Genomic DNA, 16,743 nt, shown 5'->3' with positions numbered 1-16,743 from the left:
ATCCTAAGCTGGCCAAGGAGGGCAAGGTCGGTGTCCACAAAGTGGGGTGATGAGTAGACTGACGATGAAAGAAGGAATGAAAGCAACACGAGGAGGACTCTGGAATCTGGTTTATTAGCTGCAGGTGGGGACAGATGGTGGGAAGCGCTGGCAGCTCGGATAGGGGCAGGGGTGGGGCCTCCCCAGGCTGCCCTCTCCTCCTTCCTCCATTTGAAGGCCGGGTAGGTTGAGCTGCGGGGATGGGGAGCCTCTGGCAAAGGAGGGGCAGAAGGCAGCGGTCACTGGCCCTCCTAGCATCCAGCACAGGCAGCGTAGGCACAGATCTCACAAGTGCTGGGGTCCTGGGCGATGGTCTCTGGACAGGAGAGATGAGGCTCCGTGAGAGCAGCTTCTCCTCCCAAAGCCCCTATCCTCCCTTGAACCAGAGTTTGTACAGCCACCCCCCGGAGAACCCTAGGCCTGTTGTCTCTGACCAGCGGGGCTTTCCACCCTGAACCAGGACTCAGGTACCACTCAAGCCAGCCAATCAGAGTGGAGGTTCTACCCAGAAAGGTACTACAGCTGAGACCAGAGGAACCAGGACACATGGCAGAGGGCTTACTAGATCCACCAATCAAAGCCGAGCCTGTCCTCCAAATCCCACCAATCAGAATACACGTCTCTCACAAGGGCCACCAATCAGGGAATTCCCAGGCCCCACCCTTCAGAGAGGAGGCTCCTCACCCAGCCTCTGGAGGATCTCCTGGGCGTTGGGCTCCTTGCAGACAGGCTTGAGTTCTTCGGGGAAATTTGGGGAGCTACAGGCGATGGGAACAGTGGATTGACCCAGATTTCTAGGGTTCCTGGGATCCTGGATCTCCTGGAGGTCCTTGAGCTTCTTCACTGACTCCAGAGAAAAGGCGAACTCTCCATCCTAAGAGAGAAGTGACCAGAGTGTGAGGCCAGGCTGCATCCTGCTCCCTGGCTGCTTCTGCAGGGACTGCCTCCTCTCCAGCCCCAGTGGCCCTCAAGCAGTGTTTGCATCACAGGGGAGCCAAGTGCTCCACTACTGGGCAGTATGAGGTGGTCAGAGCTCCAGCCATACAGCCAGACACTGGGCTTGAATCCTGGTTTTACTCTGTGGCCATGGACAGGTCATTACACTCTGGGAGCCTTGGTTCTGCATGTTATATGAGAAATGGAGAAAAGCCATGTGAAGTGCTAGGAACACAAGAGGAGCCACTGTGCTGATTTTTAGGGAGAAGCACAGAGCTGAGACAAAGGCCCAGGCGTCCTGGTTCTACGTGACCAGACCCAGGTTGTCTCCATCCCTGCCTGAGAGCAGTGCAGGCTGATTACCTGGCCCCCAGCTCCTGCCTGCTGTCTGGCTGGTGTTTGAGAAGCAATAAAAGGCCTCCCGGGGCCTGTCTGCAATAGCAAGTGGGGGCCCTGCTGGGTACCAGACTGGCCTGTTGTCAGCATCCACACCGGTGGGCACACCCTTCCGTCAGGACCTCCAGGATGTCCAGATGATGCCTGAGACCCAGCCAGTGCTTTGGCTGAGTACAGGACTGAGCTCCTTCACTTCCCAACCATGTGCCCATGGCCAGTTACGGATTCTCTCTGAGGCTCCATTTTCCTCCTCTGAAAAATGGGACTGATAATCCCTTCTTCCCACGGTGATCACAGGGCCGCAGGGAGATACTGGAGGAGGCTGGCCCACTGCCAGCGCCCTGGAAACTGGCTGGTCTCCTGCTGTTCCCACATTGTTATTTCTCTCCCCTTTTCTTTCTCCTCCAGGTTTGAAGATGAAGGCATAAGAGACAGGGCTGAGAAGAGGTCCCTGAGGGAGAGCCAAGCCGTAGACATACCCTCAACTCCAGCCCCAAAGAAGGGGTGCTCTCTCTCAAGGGACAGGGCACTGGGAGCAGAGAGCTGGCTGGGCCAGGGTAGGGACAGAGAACTTACCTTTACGGTGACGCCCCCTGCCAGGGCGGCCCAGGCCCCGAGGAGGCACAGGGCAGAGAGCAGGAAGGTGTTCATGGCAGCAGAGACAGAGAGAGAGGCGTGCCTGGGTCTGGATGCGAGGGGAAAACAGTGGGACTTTTAAAGAGGGCAGGGTTACTGAGTAACCCAGGAGTCTTTGTCAGCATCTCATCTGCTGTCTTGTCAATGCAATACTCATCAGATAAGGCTCGAGACAGCCCTGGCAGATAAGAGATCAATCCAGGGAGGCTGGCAGAGTCCTGGCCCCTCCAGGGGCTCCCACTTCAGCCCACAGCTGGGCTGGGTCCTGCATTCATTCATCAACCACGCATACTCACTGACAATGGCCAGGCGCCCGGCCAGGCACCATGGTGGGGCTGCAGACCCAGCCCTGGAGGAGGGAGGTCTAGGCAGTGCCAATGCAGGATGATGAGGGGAGTGGTGGGCATGGCGAACGGAGGGGCTGCTCACCCCGCCCAGGGGCAGGCAGTTCAGGAAGGCTTCCCAAAGGAGATTGTGCCAGCGCCAAGTTGTAGAGAGTAAGTGGACATTTTCATAGAGAAAGGACGGAAGGCAGAAGGCAGAAGGCCATCTCTTGCAGAGGATGCTACGTGTGGAACAGCAGAGGGGTGAAATGGGCCTGGACCAACCTGGGAAATGTCTGAGGGAAGGAGGAGGTTGCCAGGGGACCTCGAATGATGAGCGGTGAGATTTCCAAGGCAGGTACAAGGTGTGGCCATTGTGACTTTGAGGAAGGACTCAGCTCTGCCATCCACGGGCCTGGGTTCAAGTCCCACCCACTGCCCTCTTTTGTTGTGTGTGAATTGGAGCAAATTGTTTTCCTTTCTGAATTTCAGTGCCCTTCATGTCCTCTGTGGGGACCAATATAGTAATACGTACCTCATGGGGTTATTTTGAGAATTAAATGAAGTTACAAAAATGCTTACCTCACTGCTAGCATGCAGAAAGCCCTCAGCAAGAGATCATTCCGTTATTATTGCTTTTCTCAACAGCAGTAGCAGCTTCTGGTCCCCCTTGGCCCCTCCAGTGACCACCTGCCCATCCGAGCCGCAGCCTGTCCTCGTCCTGTGCTGGGCCAGCGGTCCTGCCTGTCCTGCAGCCTCAGATCATCCTCGAATGAGCTTCCCCCTCTTCTGGATTCCCTTGCTCCCTGCTTCCCTACCCCAACTAACTCAGCCTGTGCTCCCCCACCCTGGCCTTTCCTGCCACGCTTCACTCTCCCATTGTCCCTGCCTCTGAATATGCAGTTCCAGCTGCCTGGAAGGCTTTTCTTTGCTTGTTACTAGCTGAACTCCTACTTAACCCTTCAGGCCCAGATAAGTAGCCTCTCTTAGTCCCCACAGAACCAGATACATTCCCCCAGCCAGGATCTTGTCTGTTGCCTCTCTGACCCTGCTCCCCGTGAGGACTGCGCCCTGGCACTGTGTGTGTTCCCGGCGTTCTCCTTTGAGCACGGCCCCTAGGACTGGAGGAAGGGAAGCCCTGGGAGCTGCAGTGTACTAATCTACAAACCAGTCTGGCTGGAAGCCAGGGCGGCTCCAAAGAAAAGGGTGGGGATGGGAATCCCTGGGTGGGGAGAGTCAACACTGAAGGAGAAATTGGAGGGAACTTCAAAGGGGTTCAGCCCAAGGGAGGGGCAGGAAATGCCTGGTTTACCTGCCCTCCAAGGCCAGTGCTCAAGCGCGTGTATGTGTAAATTGAAGTGTGTGTGTGCAAGGTGTGTGTGTGTATGCTGAGGTCTATACATCCAGTCCAGCCACCCGGTGGTCCCTGCTGGCCAAGAGCTGGGTGGGAGTGAGCAGCAGCGGACGGTTGGGGATGGGATGGGGTATGTTAGGGTGGTGGAGTCCGGGTTGAAGGTGAGGCTGGAATACACATACACATACGGGTAGAACTGATTGCGATTGGGATGGAGGGGAGCACCAGGTACTGCTCAGCAGCATAGCTGAGGTTGGGGCTGGGGTTGGAATTGGGGTTGGGTAACCTGAGCTGGGTAGAGATCAGCCTTAGGTTCCAGTTGGGACTGCGGTTGCGTTAGGGTGAGATGAAGTACCAGATAGTGATAGGAGTTCAACTTAGAATGGGAATTGGGGTTTGGGCTAGGGTCAGGTTTAGGATGGAGCTGAGGTTGGGGGTGGGGTAATCGGCAGGGTTAGTTCAGAAATAGGGGGTGTGGTTAGGGTTGGGTCGATGTGGGGACAGTGACTGACCTGGAGGTTGGTTTGGGGTTAGAGTGGGGTCTTTGTTAGGGAGTCTGCAGCTGAAGTTGGAGGTGTGGCTGAGGTTGGGTTTATGACTGGAGTTGGATCTGGGATTAAGTGTGGGGCTCAGGCTGGACGGGGGTTTGGTTTAGCTTTAAGGATGGGGATGGATGGGCTGCTATGGGCTGGAGGAGCCCAGCTTCTGGCTCCCTTTAGTTTTTCAGTCTTTCCCCTCCTAAGGTACAGTGGGACTGGGGAAAAGGGAAGGCGCTTTGGTTCCTGAGGCCTCTCTCTCCCATATCCCCTTAACCAGGGCTTACCTGGTGCAAAGTGGGGGGGGGGGGGTGCGGGATGACTGAGCTCCACACTGTGGGAAAGAGGAACCGGCTCCTAGGCCTCAGGCCCCGCCCGACCCAGCCCTACCTCTGACATCTGCCCTGGGAATGGGAACCGGCACCCCTCCCTTCCCTGCCACCTCCCTGGCCCAGCCTGGGCCCGGATATGAGTTTAAGCCCCCTCCTTCCCCTCCTGCACTGAAGCTGCTTTACAGGCGTGGGAACCAGACACCCCTGCAGCCCGGCCACCCCTCAGCACGGCAGGGCCCGAGGTCCCCGGCTGTCAGGGCTGCCCTCCGGTCACTGTGAGGATGCTGGCACCTTGGCCTAGCTTGCTGAGCTTCTGCTCTGGGTGACTTCAGCGTGGCTCCAGTGTGCCTGCTAACGTTGGGTCCACTGAGGCCCAGTCCTCCCAACCCGGCCCTGCGTCCCTGCAGGCTGGAAGCCTCAGCTGACCCTAGTGAGAAAGGCCTGAACAGAGCCCAGATTGATCTGTGTGACCACAAAGAGGGTGTGACCCACATTTCATGGCCTCCCCATCTTGCTTGTCAACATGTCCTGGAGGGTGTCGCGTTCCCTGATTCTCCCGAGAGCCCAGAGCACCTGAGGAAGACATCACAGTGTGTGTGAACCTCTCAGCCACTCCGGGAACACGTCAGAAATCACTGTAGGACCTTGTTTTCTGGGGGGTGGGGGTGGGTACACTGAAGCTCAGAGACCCTAAGAGGCTGAGAAACCACGAGTCTCCCAAGGGTGGGGACAGAAGTCCCGCGCACAGTCATCCTGGGCGCCGCTCGGCACGAAGACGCCCAGCCAAGTGCGAGAGGGAGGTGCAGACACAGCGCGGGGCCGCCTCAGCTGGAGGGAGGCACAGCTTTGCAGACTCGTTGCCAGGTGGACTTGGCACCTGCTGCAGTCCCAGAGCTGTAAATTCCAGAACAGAGGCCAGTTCCCACAAGTGCCAAAGAAAAACTTAAACTTCCACTCTGTACATCCTTCCTGCCCTGTCCTCCTGGCCCCAGACTCTCACCTTCAGGGACGGGAAGGGGAGAGGAGCAGCCTCTGAGTCAGGCCCCATGAGATAGGTCAGCAATGCCCATTTTACAGAGGAGGGAACCGAGGGGGGCCCGATGCCATGGAGAAAGTGGAAAACAGAGTTGGAATTTGAAGCCTATTGGCTTGAGTCCAAGTCCAGGCCAGGGTGGAGGGCTGCCTCCCCTCCCCTGGGCCCTGGGGTGGGCAGGATCTTTGCCTTGATGCTCCGGGGGGCAGCTGGGGAGTGGACCGAGGGCGTGTCTGGTTGTTTGCTCAGCAGGGTCATCTCACAACCCCCTGGCCTGGCCGGATCAAGGCTCTGGGCAGGCTCCGTTCACCATCTGCTCCCCGCTCAGCAGGGCAGCAGCTGCCTCCCTGCCACCCCCCGGCCTACTCTGGTCATGGGCCACGGAGACAAGGCTGTCGGGGAAGGAAGGAGACCCATCTGGAGCTCCTGCCCCGTGCCCCAGAGCCCACTGGCTGGAGGGAGGACAGGCCCCGGCCTGGACTCCCAGGGGCCCTGTGGGAAGCACACTGACAGCCAAGAGAGAAGGTCCCTCCAGGGCCTGGCCTGGGAATGCGTGTCAGACGAGGTAGTGTTTGGACTGGGCCTTTATCAATGAGAGGATTTGGACTCACAGAGAAGGAGGCTGGAGGGCAAAAGCCAGGCATCGGGAAGCACGGAGGGGAAAGGAGAGAGGACGGGCTGCAGCAGGCTGCAGAGGGGCCGTGGGCGAGCAGCCAGAGGAGGCTGTAAACAGCAGGCTATGGTGTTCTGCCCCAAACCCGGTGAGGCTGGGAAGCCAGGGCAGGACCATGGGAAGAGCTGTGACTTAGAAAGCCCGCCGTGGCCCTGGGTGCTGGGAGCGGATTGTCTAGGTGTGGCTGCCACACTGGTCCAGGACAGAGGGGTGTGTTCCCCCCAAACCAGCCGTGCCCGGGAGGGACAGGTGATTGGAAGGATGGGAGGATAGCGGGCAGCAGAATCACTGGGTCTTGGCAGGTGGGAGAGAAGTGAGGGAAGGAGGCAGATGGGGATGGCAGATCAGGCCTTGGGCCCTGCGATGTGCCGGGGCCCATGCTGGCCACCTTCACCTGACTTCTCATGGACGATCTCATCAATACTTTGAGGGAAGAGATTTCATCCCCATTTTACAAATGAGGAAACTGAGGCTAAGAGAGGGCAATGTCTTGCCCAGATGGAATTCTAGTTTCCTCGGACTCCAGAGTCTGGGTTCTTACCATTTCCTAGTGTATTTTTCTGGCCTTTGAGGCCTGCAGGGAACACGCTCAGCCACAGGCCAGCAGCCCACAATGGACCAGTTTCTGGCTGGCCAGGAAGCTTTGTGGTGGAGGAGGGCAGGAGCAGGTATAGATGGATCTGGGAACCAGTCCAAAGGGCCACAGTAGGGAGGAGCAGTGACAGGACTGAGGCTAGGGATGTGATGAGAAAAAGGGGAGAATTCACCTACATCAACTTGCAGGGCCTAACCCTGACAGCTGGGGATCCAGCTCTATCCCAGGCAAGTGTCTTCAGGACGTGGGCCGCTGGGGGAGACTCGAGTGGCTAATAAGGTTAGGAAGGGAGGAGGGAGCCAGAACCTGGGTGAGAAGCCCCCTCCCACACACTCTCTGTCCCGGGAGAACGCTCTCTCCTGTCCGCAGCTCATCATCAACAGGGCACACAGTCACAGTCACACCGGCGACACGATCACATGCCCAGGCCCAGACAGATGAGCACACAGTCACAGACGCACAAGCACACACACGGGACTGGCTCACATACGGTGCCGCATACATGTAAGGCCTCCTGAGCACAGAGTCACATAAGCACCTGCAGGTACCCTGACTTACACACACACACCCCCACAGAGGCACACACGCATGCATTCACACACTCTCATACAGAACTAGAGGACTGTTCCCAGGGAGGCCTCAGCCTAAGAGCATCACTCAGGCGTGGGAAGGGTGGGAAGTGTCCTCGGACATCTTTATGGCCATTGTCTGGAACAGGAAGTTGCCTCTCTGATGTTTTGGGGGCTGCGTTGTGAGATGGGTGGCACACCCCCGGTGACATCAGCTCAGGCCCCGTGCTAGGGGCGGGTGGGGTTGGATCGGAGTGGTGACCAGCCCTGAGGGAGGTCAAGGGCAACTGGGGAGAGGTGTGGAAGAGTCCAGAGGCCTCAGTGCCAAGAACAGACTGGAGTGAGGCAGCTCTGGGTTCCCGTCCCCTTGCCAACCTCTCATTGATTGTGACCTTGGGCAGATGACTTCACCTCTCTGAGTGGCAATGTCCAGCAGTAAAAGGCAGATAATGACACCAACCTCCAAGGCAGTTGGGAGTGCTAACTCAGATGATGGCTGTCAAATGCTGGGCAGAGGGCCCACAGATAGTGGCAATAATCATAATGTCAGTGATGGCCATGGGAGCTGGTGTGTGAGTGTGTGGGGGCTCAGAGGCAGGGCTGGGAGGACAAGGTGTGTGGCCAGCCTGGCACAGCCCTCCCCACACCTGCATAATCAGTGTTAGTCCCTAGCATCAGCTGGTCCCAGAAAAGCAGGGTCCCAGGTAGCTCAGGGCTGGGGCTGATGGTGGGGTGACCTTCCCCATCGTCACCTGGGAGTAGGTGGCAGTGGGCCTCACGAGGGCTGGGCCAGGGCAGCCCTGGAGTGGGCCCCGCTAGTATCTTTATTGCTGAGAACCAGAGGGGCTCCTTGGCTCCCTCCAGCAAGACCTGTTTCAGGTGCAGATTCTGAGGTCGGGCCGCTGGCGTCCCTAACTGTCTTTAGGAGCACTCAGCTCTGGGGGCTGCCTAGGAGGGGAGCACTGACCAGGTGGTAAAGGAAAACTTCAAAGAATGAAAGACACACAGCTGGCAACCCTGCACCCTCTAGTGGCCATCACTGCTCACTGCGGCCTCGTGGCTTTGTTCTAAGGCCCTGGTTCTTTGCTGGGTCAGGACTTACCGCATAGCACAGTGAAGAGTGTAGATGCTGGATGGCCTGGGTTTGAATTCTCCAGCTTTTGTTATTATCACCTCTATCACTTACACGAGCTGATGACCCAGGGCAGGTGGCTTAATCTCTGTGGCTCAGATTATTCATTTGCCATAGGTTGATAACAATAGCATCTCTCACATAGTCGTTTTGAAGGGTAAATACCATAGCCTGCATCAAGGGCTTGCAGTAAATATGAAGTAACAAGGCACACACGGTGGTTATCCTACTCTGGACTGCCAGGGCCTGCATGGATCAGGGCACAGCTTGAGAGCCGAGGTCCGAGCAGCCCTGACCTGGAGCTGGACTCTGGCTCTGGTGCAGCCACTTACCAAATGTTACATATACATGTTGACTACTGCTTATCACATGGAGGGAGAGTCACAGGGAGGTAAGTCCAAAATCCTTTGGAAGATCCTTTAGGAAGGCACCACGCTGGAGATAAACACACTGTCGTTTCAATAAGCCCAACAATGGCCGTTTTTCCTAATTCTTGGTTACAGGCTGTCTTTGAAGTGGCTGGCTTGCATCCCAGGGTAATGTTGTACAGAACGTGTATTTTTATCCACTGCAATGACACTCAGTGGTGAGATGCTCAGGCAGAGAGGTACCTGGAAGCAGATACCAGTTATGGTCTCTGGTTCAAATCCTCCCATTTCCACTCACCGCAGGGCACACATCCATCACAGGCAGATACTCACTGTCACATTATAATTTCCATTCTCTTTTTGGCCAAGTGTGCATAATTAAATTTGCATGCTTTGATTGAATGCATTCAGGATGCAGCTGTGTTGTGTCTTACCTCTCTGAAGTGGTTTTCTTTTCTGTACAGCATAGCAGTAACTGTAGTAACTACCACAGCATCGGGTTCTTGTGTAGAGCAAGTAAGACTGTGTGCAGGAATTGAAGTATAGCTGATTTACAATGTTGTTAGTTTCTGGTGTATAGCACAGCGATTCAGTTACACATATATATATATATTCTTTTTCATATTTTTTCATTATAGGCCATTACAAGGTATTGAATGTAGTTCCTTGTGCTGTACAGTAGGACCTTGCTGTTCATCTATTTTACATATAGTAGTTTGTATCTGCTAATCCCAAACTCCTAATTTATCCCCCCCGTCCCACTTTCCCCTTTGGTAACCAGAAATTTGTTTTCTATGCCTGAGTTTGTTTCTGTTTGTAAACAAGTTTATTTGTATCATTTTTTAGATTTCACATATAAGTGATATCTGTATATTTGTCTTTGTCTGACTTAGTATGATCATCTCTAGGTCCATTCATGTTGCTGCAAATGGCAATATTTCATTCTTTTTTTAGTAGTATTCCAGTGTGCGTGTGTGTGTGTGTATACACCCACCACCTCTTCTTTATCTATTCATGGACATTTAGGCTGTTTCCATGTCTTGGCTATTGTAAATAGTGCTGCTGTGAACACTGGGGAGCGTGTATCTTTTCGAATTAAGAGTTTTCTCCAGATATACGCCCAGGGGTAGGATTGCTGGATCACATGGTAGCTCTATTTTTAGTTTTTTAAGGAACATCCATACTGTTTTCCATAGTAACTGCACCAATTTACAATCCCACCAACCATGTTGGATGGAGGGTTTTCTTTTAGGAATTTTAAATTCCTGCCAGATAGATGACATTCTCTACTCCTCCTCCAAATTTCCCCTCTTTGAGTGTGTGACTTTGAGCAAGTCACTTTCCTCTCTGGGTCTTAAATGTTCTCAACAACAAAATGTGGGGATTATATTAGATGGCTTCAAAAGCCCCCTGCAGCTTGAAGCTTTCAAGATAGTTCTGATTCTAGGGCATTCTGATGCAGTCAGCCCATCTAAAAATGCTAACTGATGCTTACATGGCTCTTCCAGGACTGCTTTGTCCAACTTGTAAGGGCACATCTATAAATAGCAGCCCTTTACACACTAACATGGTAAAGCCTTAAGAATTAAACATGCACCTTTATGGTCTTGTTTACTTTTTTGACTTGATCAGCACAAAGTGACCAGATCTAACGGCACCACCTACTACAGTGCTTCAGAGGCACTGATGACCCAATGTGATGGGAGAAAAGCAGAGCTCCTGCAAGTCTCACATACATACACACACACACACACACACACACACGCTCAGACTGAGTTACCCCAGATCCTCTAGCAGCCATGAGAACTTAGGTGAGTTAACCTTTCTAAGCCTTAGTTTACCATCTGTAAAATGGTTATAAATAGGTTTTCCTGACAGTGTCCTGTGGGTTGTTAGAAGTAGCGAGAGGTCTTGGGCAAGATCATGGGGTGGGACTGCAGCTTCAAGTCCACCTCTACCAGTGTTGTTGGTCTACCTCTCAGAGCCTGTTTCCCAATCACTCTGGTCAGGACACCACCACTCATACCATAGGAATGTTCGTGCTTGGCTCTTAACTAGCAGCCCATCACTTCTCCCCTTCAACCCCACCTCGTTCCCATGCTAGTCTAGCTTCCATGCCTGGCTTAGAGCAGTGGTATAAATGGAAACACCTCCTCCCATCTGTCTAGGACCCTTTGAAGACTCAAATTGCCCGTGTCCACCCCAAGCCTTTCCTAAGCCAATATCCCAGCCTCAGCATGACTTAACCCCTCACCACCAGAATCTTGCCTTGCCAGGGTGCACCTTCAGAGTCGCCTCCCTGGGCAGTTTCCCTGGGCTGGCTTTGCTACCCGTTCTGGGTAGGTTTGGACCCCTACAGACAGGACTGTGGTTTCTCACCTCTGGATTTCTCAGGGGAAGGCCCAGCACAGTGTGGGCCCAGCAAATGTGAAGAAGTTCCACTTTCACCTTTTGGAAATAGCTCTCAAGGAAGGCAGCCCTGGGGGCGAGACTGGGGCCCAGGGTTGGGGCGGGGACAGGGAACTCCCTTGGAAGTAGTAGAGGATGGTGTAAAAGAGCATGACGCTGGAGTCAAATGATCTGGATTCAAACCTCAGCTCTGCCACCTGCCAACAAAGGGTCTGGGGAAGCCCTAACGGTATAATGGTGTAACACCTCTACGTGAGTTGTTCCCACGTGTGAGATGAGGATAACAGTATCTACTTAGCACAGCACCTGGCACATACTGAGTGCTTTTTTTATTTTCCAAGTGCTGTTCACAATGCCTTAATTTACTCCCTCTACAACTCTAGGGGACAGGTATTATTCTCCTCTTTTTATAGGCGCTGTAAATGAGGAAAATGAGGCTCAGAGGGATAAAATTATTTCCCCAAGTTCACAGAGCTAGTGGGATGTTCAATGAACAGCAGCAGTGGCTGTTCGGAGGCCAAATACATGGCACACAGTCTCCCAGACCCCGAGGGATGGCTGACTGCAGGCTTTCTGCATGCGGACTAGCTCCAGTCTTGTTCCCTCAATTGCAGCAAATGACACAGACCAATCAGTGTTGTAAATAGAGTTAACGTAATATATTTATTTTAAGTGCCATTCATGCATATCACTTCTGGCAGCAACAATCCTAATGACACTTGGAATATTTCTTTACAGCACTAAACAGTTACAAAGAATGGGTGCCATTCATCATAGAGGCAAACTATGAAATCGTGCAATAGCAAAACTGTAGAAACATTAAAACACTGACTGTCCAACAGCAGTACAGAGAGCAGGTTGTGTCTGCACAAAAAGCCAATGCATGTTCATCACATATATACAATAGAGATATGTACACATCACCCTCTGAATGAACAATATCAAAATACTCTATTCCATTTGAAATAATCCCCAGATTGATTCCCTCCCACTTCAAAGGACATCTGAGAGACATGTATTTACAAGAACACACATGAATACGTTTACATTTCAAAAACTGCCACAAATGCCAGTCGGATTATTCTCCTGGACAGAGTACCCCCATTTGATTATATGCAATTATGATTCTTTCCCCTAAAAGTCTTCAGTCAATTTAAGCCCAAGACAGAGCTTGCTCTGCATTAACAACTACCAACTGAGATGGCCACTAGAGGGAAGCTCTGCACCTCACCAGGTAGCCCTGTCTGCCAGGAGCCCACTGAGAAGGCCCGTCCTGGGCTCCAGGCCACATGAATCACAGGAGTGGGAGGGCGTGGGAGGAGGCTCTGCCTCCAGGGCCATTCTTGGTAAGTTTAAATTCACACAAAAATACTGATCACTGCAAATCAGTAAGTGATTGCCAAACGGGAAATTAGCTTCACACAATTGGTAAAATCTTCATCAGTGGTTTCTGCTTGAATCACTCAGTACACGTGACTGCATTCCAATACCCAAACTGTTTAAAGTGCACCATTGCTATCTGTACAATTTAAAGTTTCAAAACAGCTATCGTAGTATCTACAGAAGAGTGACTTGAGCAGACTGCTGAGAGTCACCCCCCTTTTTTTCAGGCTTTTACTCTGTAGGCTGCTGTCTCATCTTGCCTCTGATCCATCTAAGAGGGGCCTGTTGGCTGCCTTTCCAGAATCCTCTGATTTTCACTGATCCGAGGGGCTAGAACTGAGCTTTCTTTTTCATGTCAAGCAGGATCCAAACAACAGGAACATCAAGCCCTTCCTTTCTCCCCAACCTCACCAGCCTGTACCAAGGCTGGCTTCCCAGTGACTCATTCAAGGCAACACTCCATAAAAAACAAACAAACAAAAAAACCCCACACACGTTTGCAAACACTCTCACATACACACAAACAGAAATAAAGATGTCTGTTTAGTTCAAGTAGAGATTACTCAACCACAGAATCACCAAGGGTAATAAAGTGACTTAAGCATGGCTGATAGAGACTAGAGATGCTAAAAAGCAACAAGTGAGCAGCTTTTATTATTCCTTCGTTTCCCCTTTAGAACTGAAAAATATTCTGCTCTCTCTCTCTCTTTTCTTGGTCTAAAGAACCAATTCAAAATCTACTCATTTAAAAAAGAAATCTCATTTCTTTTAGTTTCATTTAGAAAACTAAGACAATCAATCCATGCAAAATAACTGCGATACAATGTAAAACAAAACAAAAAACAACGAATAAAAACTCCTAAGAGGCAGGCTGCATTTCAAAGAAAGGAATCAAACGTCAAACGTCACGCACACACAGACACACAGGACAACAGAAACAGCGGGCTACTCAGTAACTGCACTGGGGACTGAGGCGAGCAAAAGCCACGTGTGGCTCTACCCGCCTTTCCGTGCTTCCTAAATGGAAAGAGAATGAGGGGGAAATCTGCTTTACGAACACTGCCCTGCTGCTCTGTCACCCAAATGAACTCTGATTCAAATTCCAGAAAACCCTACTTGGCTAACAAGTCTCAATCAGCAGGAATGCTAAGGTAGAGAAATACATGCATGTGATAGGAGGAGTAATGATAAAGAGAATGACAGTCTCTCTTTGATTGTCTTGTCTGTAAACTCTTATCAAGAAAAGTAATTCTGTGCTTTCAGACACCACATTTCTCCTTAATGAACCCAAAAGGAGTGGAGCATTCACAAAAGACAGCAATAAATATTAAAATAACACTTTTGAATAATAAATACATAAGTGAATGTGGAGACATTGATCTGTTTAAAAAGCCAAGCAATGAGCAGCTTCTAATCAATCAAACACATTCAGAACTGTCATACAATGCAGATTTAGAAAAGCAGACACTGACAAGGTGCAACACAAACTCTAGAATCCCCCAAGCATCAGAAAACATTCGGTCAGTTCTTTACACTGCTCAGGAACAACATGCCCCTTTGGACTGTTTGGAGGGTATCAAAGTCTGGGTTCTCTGACTTACTGAGTAGAACTCAATACCCACATTTCTGAAAGAGATTAAATAAGGGGAACTGGGCTTTGAAAAAAAATCTATTTCCTTTCAGTTGCCTACACCAGTTAAAAGCATCCTGCAGAAAATAGTCTAACACGGAATAAAAACTCACAGTAACTTCCTTTTCAAGACGTAATAATCCAATTAGAAAAAACTGAAGCCTTTCAGTAATTTTTGTACATGTATTTACACATATGCATCTATAAACTGCTTGCAGCAAAATACGCTCTGTCTGAAAAATCAGTCTGGCACTTGTGGTCAACATCAAATGACACAAATATGCAAAAGCCGTTCAAATCACACAACAGGAGCTACGTAGGGCAGCTGGCAGGGAGACAAACATGTAGTACTTGTCTGAGTCAGATAAAAGCAGTAAGTTATCCAGCTAAAATCTCTTTTGATTGTCTTCAAAAAAATTTCAATAACATTGGTAAAGTGATTAGCAACTTTGTTTTCTCAACTGGATTCTCTTAAACCTTTCCCTTCACTGCACAGAAAGGTGATGCTGGGTCTGGGCCTTGAAAAACAAGCTCTACACAATTGAATCCCAATCAAAGTCATCCTGGATGTCATCTGGAGGCAGAGAGCGCCGCATCTGGAAGGCTTGGGAAGGCATCATGTGCTGCTGGTTCATGGCTCCGTGATGGCCTGGAAGGAAGGAGGCAGGGTCAGCGGTGACTTGGGTAGAGAAGAAGGGAAGAAGTAAATCAGCACACGCTGAGCACTTCCTATATGCCAGACACGCGGTGCACATGCTCGCACAAATCCACCCAGAAGTCTCTACAAGGTGGCTCTTATGAGCCTCATTTTAAAGATATTTTGCATCCCACCCCTTTTAAACAGGGAGTTCACCCCCTCCTGAGGCAGCTTCATTCACTGTTGGGATAGCTAAAAGCCTTTCAATGAATACCAACCGCAACACACCACACCCCAACTTACCTGTGATCGTTGTTCCTGGAGTGCTGAGTGCCTGTGGGATATGAGGATAACCAGGGGGTGGCATCACTGAAGGAGGGAGATTTTGCCTGGAGTCTATGTACAAATTTCCTAATCAGATTGAAAAGAAAGAAGAAAAACATTACCATTAAGTAAAAATAATCAAGCATTAAAATCTTAATAAATAGTTACTAAAATTAAATTAAGCAGGTAAAGAGAAGAAAAGAGGAGGAAAAAATCACTCCTTTCAGATGCTAAAACTCTGCCAAAAGGTGGTGCTGGATTTTCAAACAAGGTGTGAGCACACCGGTACTAATTCTGGCACTGGTTTTCACTCTCTGGAAGCTTCTGAAGGCAAGTTATGTCTGTTGTAATTGTTACAAACCGCATTACAGTTCAAAAGCATTTTCATACTCATTACTTCATCTGTACCTCCCCCTAAGCCCACGATGAAGGCAAGACAGAGATTACCCCCATTTTATGGATGAGGCAACTTAGCCAGAAGGCTAAGCAGACTTGCCCAAAGACAATCGGTTTGACAGGGCTGGGGCTAAAATTCAGTTCTCCTAACTCATGGGCTCTTTCTACTAATGGTTGTCTCTACTGTCCTGATCTTCTCATCCTCAGAGCAGACCTAACTGTGCCCCAGGAAACTGACTGGAGACACAAAGTGATAGGAAAGGTTTGCACAAGGTAAAAGAAGTATATCAAGCAAAGGCGATTAAAAATGTATTATTTAGAGTGGAGATGGGAGACAGAGATCTCATTTAAATAGCATTTCAGAAGGTTCTTAACATGCTTTCATTGACAGCAGCCATCAAGTACGATAGCTACAGAATGTCAATTACACTGCATCCTAATGCAAAAAGAAAGGGAGGGGAGAAAACATCATGCTCTCTGTCCCCAGTAACCCCTGGAGAAGAACCGGCTCATCCTAACACTGGCTCACACTATACGAACACCTGGAATTCCGGAAAGGCTATTTCCCCTAAGGTATTCTCATGTTTCATAAAAATTACACTTGCATTCTAGCAATGCCATAATCAAACTAAAAAAAGCAATCATTTTCCCAGAGGAAACTAGAAAGGGAGGAAAAATCTTCCTTTTGTATTCAACATAGGGCACACTATCTTCAGCTGCTCGTAAGTTTTCACCTGCTACTGAAAAGTCAGTGTGTCCAAGCCTGAGATGGTCTCAGAGATAATCTAATCCAGCCCTCTCTCTGTTCATGCAGGTAAGGAAATGAGACAAAACTAGGAACAGAATTTAAGACTTCTGACTTCCAACCACTGCTTCCCAAGATGATATGCCTTTTTATAGTAAAGTTTAAAGTCAGAACAGAGCTCTTTGCCAATTCACCATACTGAAGATTCAGGAAGAAAAGAGAAAAAGTTAGACTAAGAAAAGTGGCACTAAGCTACAGATCTAGTATATTTTTGCAGGGGGAAAACCCCTTGCCAAA

At 50.5% G+C, this 16,743-nt stretch overlaps 2 protein-coding genes across 3 annotated transcripts in view; both read right to left on the bottom strand.

The window, feature by feature from the left end:
* Nucleotides 1-145: 145 nt before the first annotated feature.
* Nucleotides 146-2,022, bottom strand: GUCA2A (guanylate cyclase activator 2A). The gene is made up of 3 exons (XM_010999277.3): nt 1,948-2,022; nt 724-913; nt 146-355 (listed from the first exon to the last, which is right to left on the bottom strand). The coding sequence occupies exons 1-3, from the start codon at nt 2,020-2,022 to the stop codon at nt 291-293; spliced, it is 330 nt and encodes a 109-aa protein (XP_010997579.1). The 3' UTR covers nt 146-290.
* Nucleotides 2,023-11,975: 9,953 nt separating this feature from the next.
* Nucleotides 11,976-16,743, bottom strand: part of FOXJ3 (forkhead box J3) — a 120,206-nt gene continuing 115,438 nt past the window's right edge. For both annotated transcript variants that reach the window (XM_031464925.2, XM_064493678.1), the window contains 2 exons: nt 15,285-15,392; nt 11,976-14,993 (listed from right to left, as the gene is read on the bottom strand). In XM_031464925.2, the coding sequence (XP_031320785.1) occupies nt 14,878-14,993; nt 15,285-15,392 (224 nt within the window). In that variant the 3' untranslated portion in view covers nt 11,976-14,877. The remainder of the gene's footprint in view (nt 14,994-15,284; nt 15,393-16,743) is intronic.

This window comes from Camelus dromedarius, chromosome 14 (genome assembly GCF_036321535.1).
Source record: "Camelus dromedarius isolate mCamDro1 chromosome 14, mCamDro1.pat, whole genome shotgun sequence".
NCBI classification, from domain to species: Eukaryota; Metazoa; Chordata; class Mammalia; order Artiodactyla; family Camelidae; genus Camelus; species Camelus dromedarius.
This window is presented reverse-complemented; position numbering and strand designations above follow the sequence as displayed.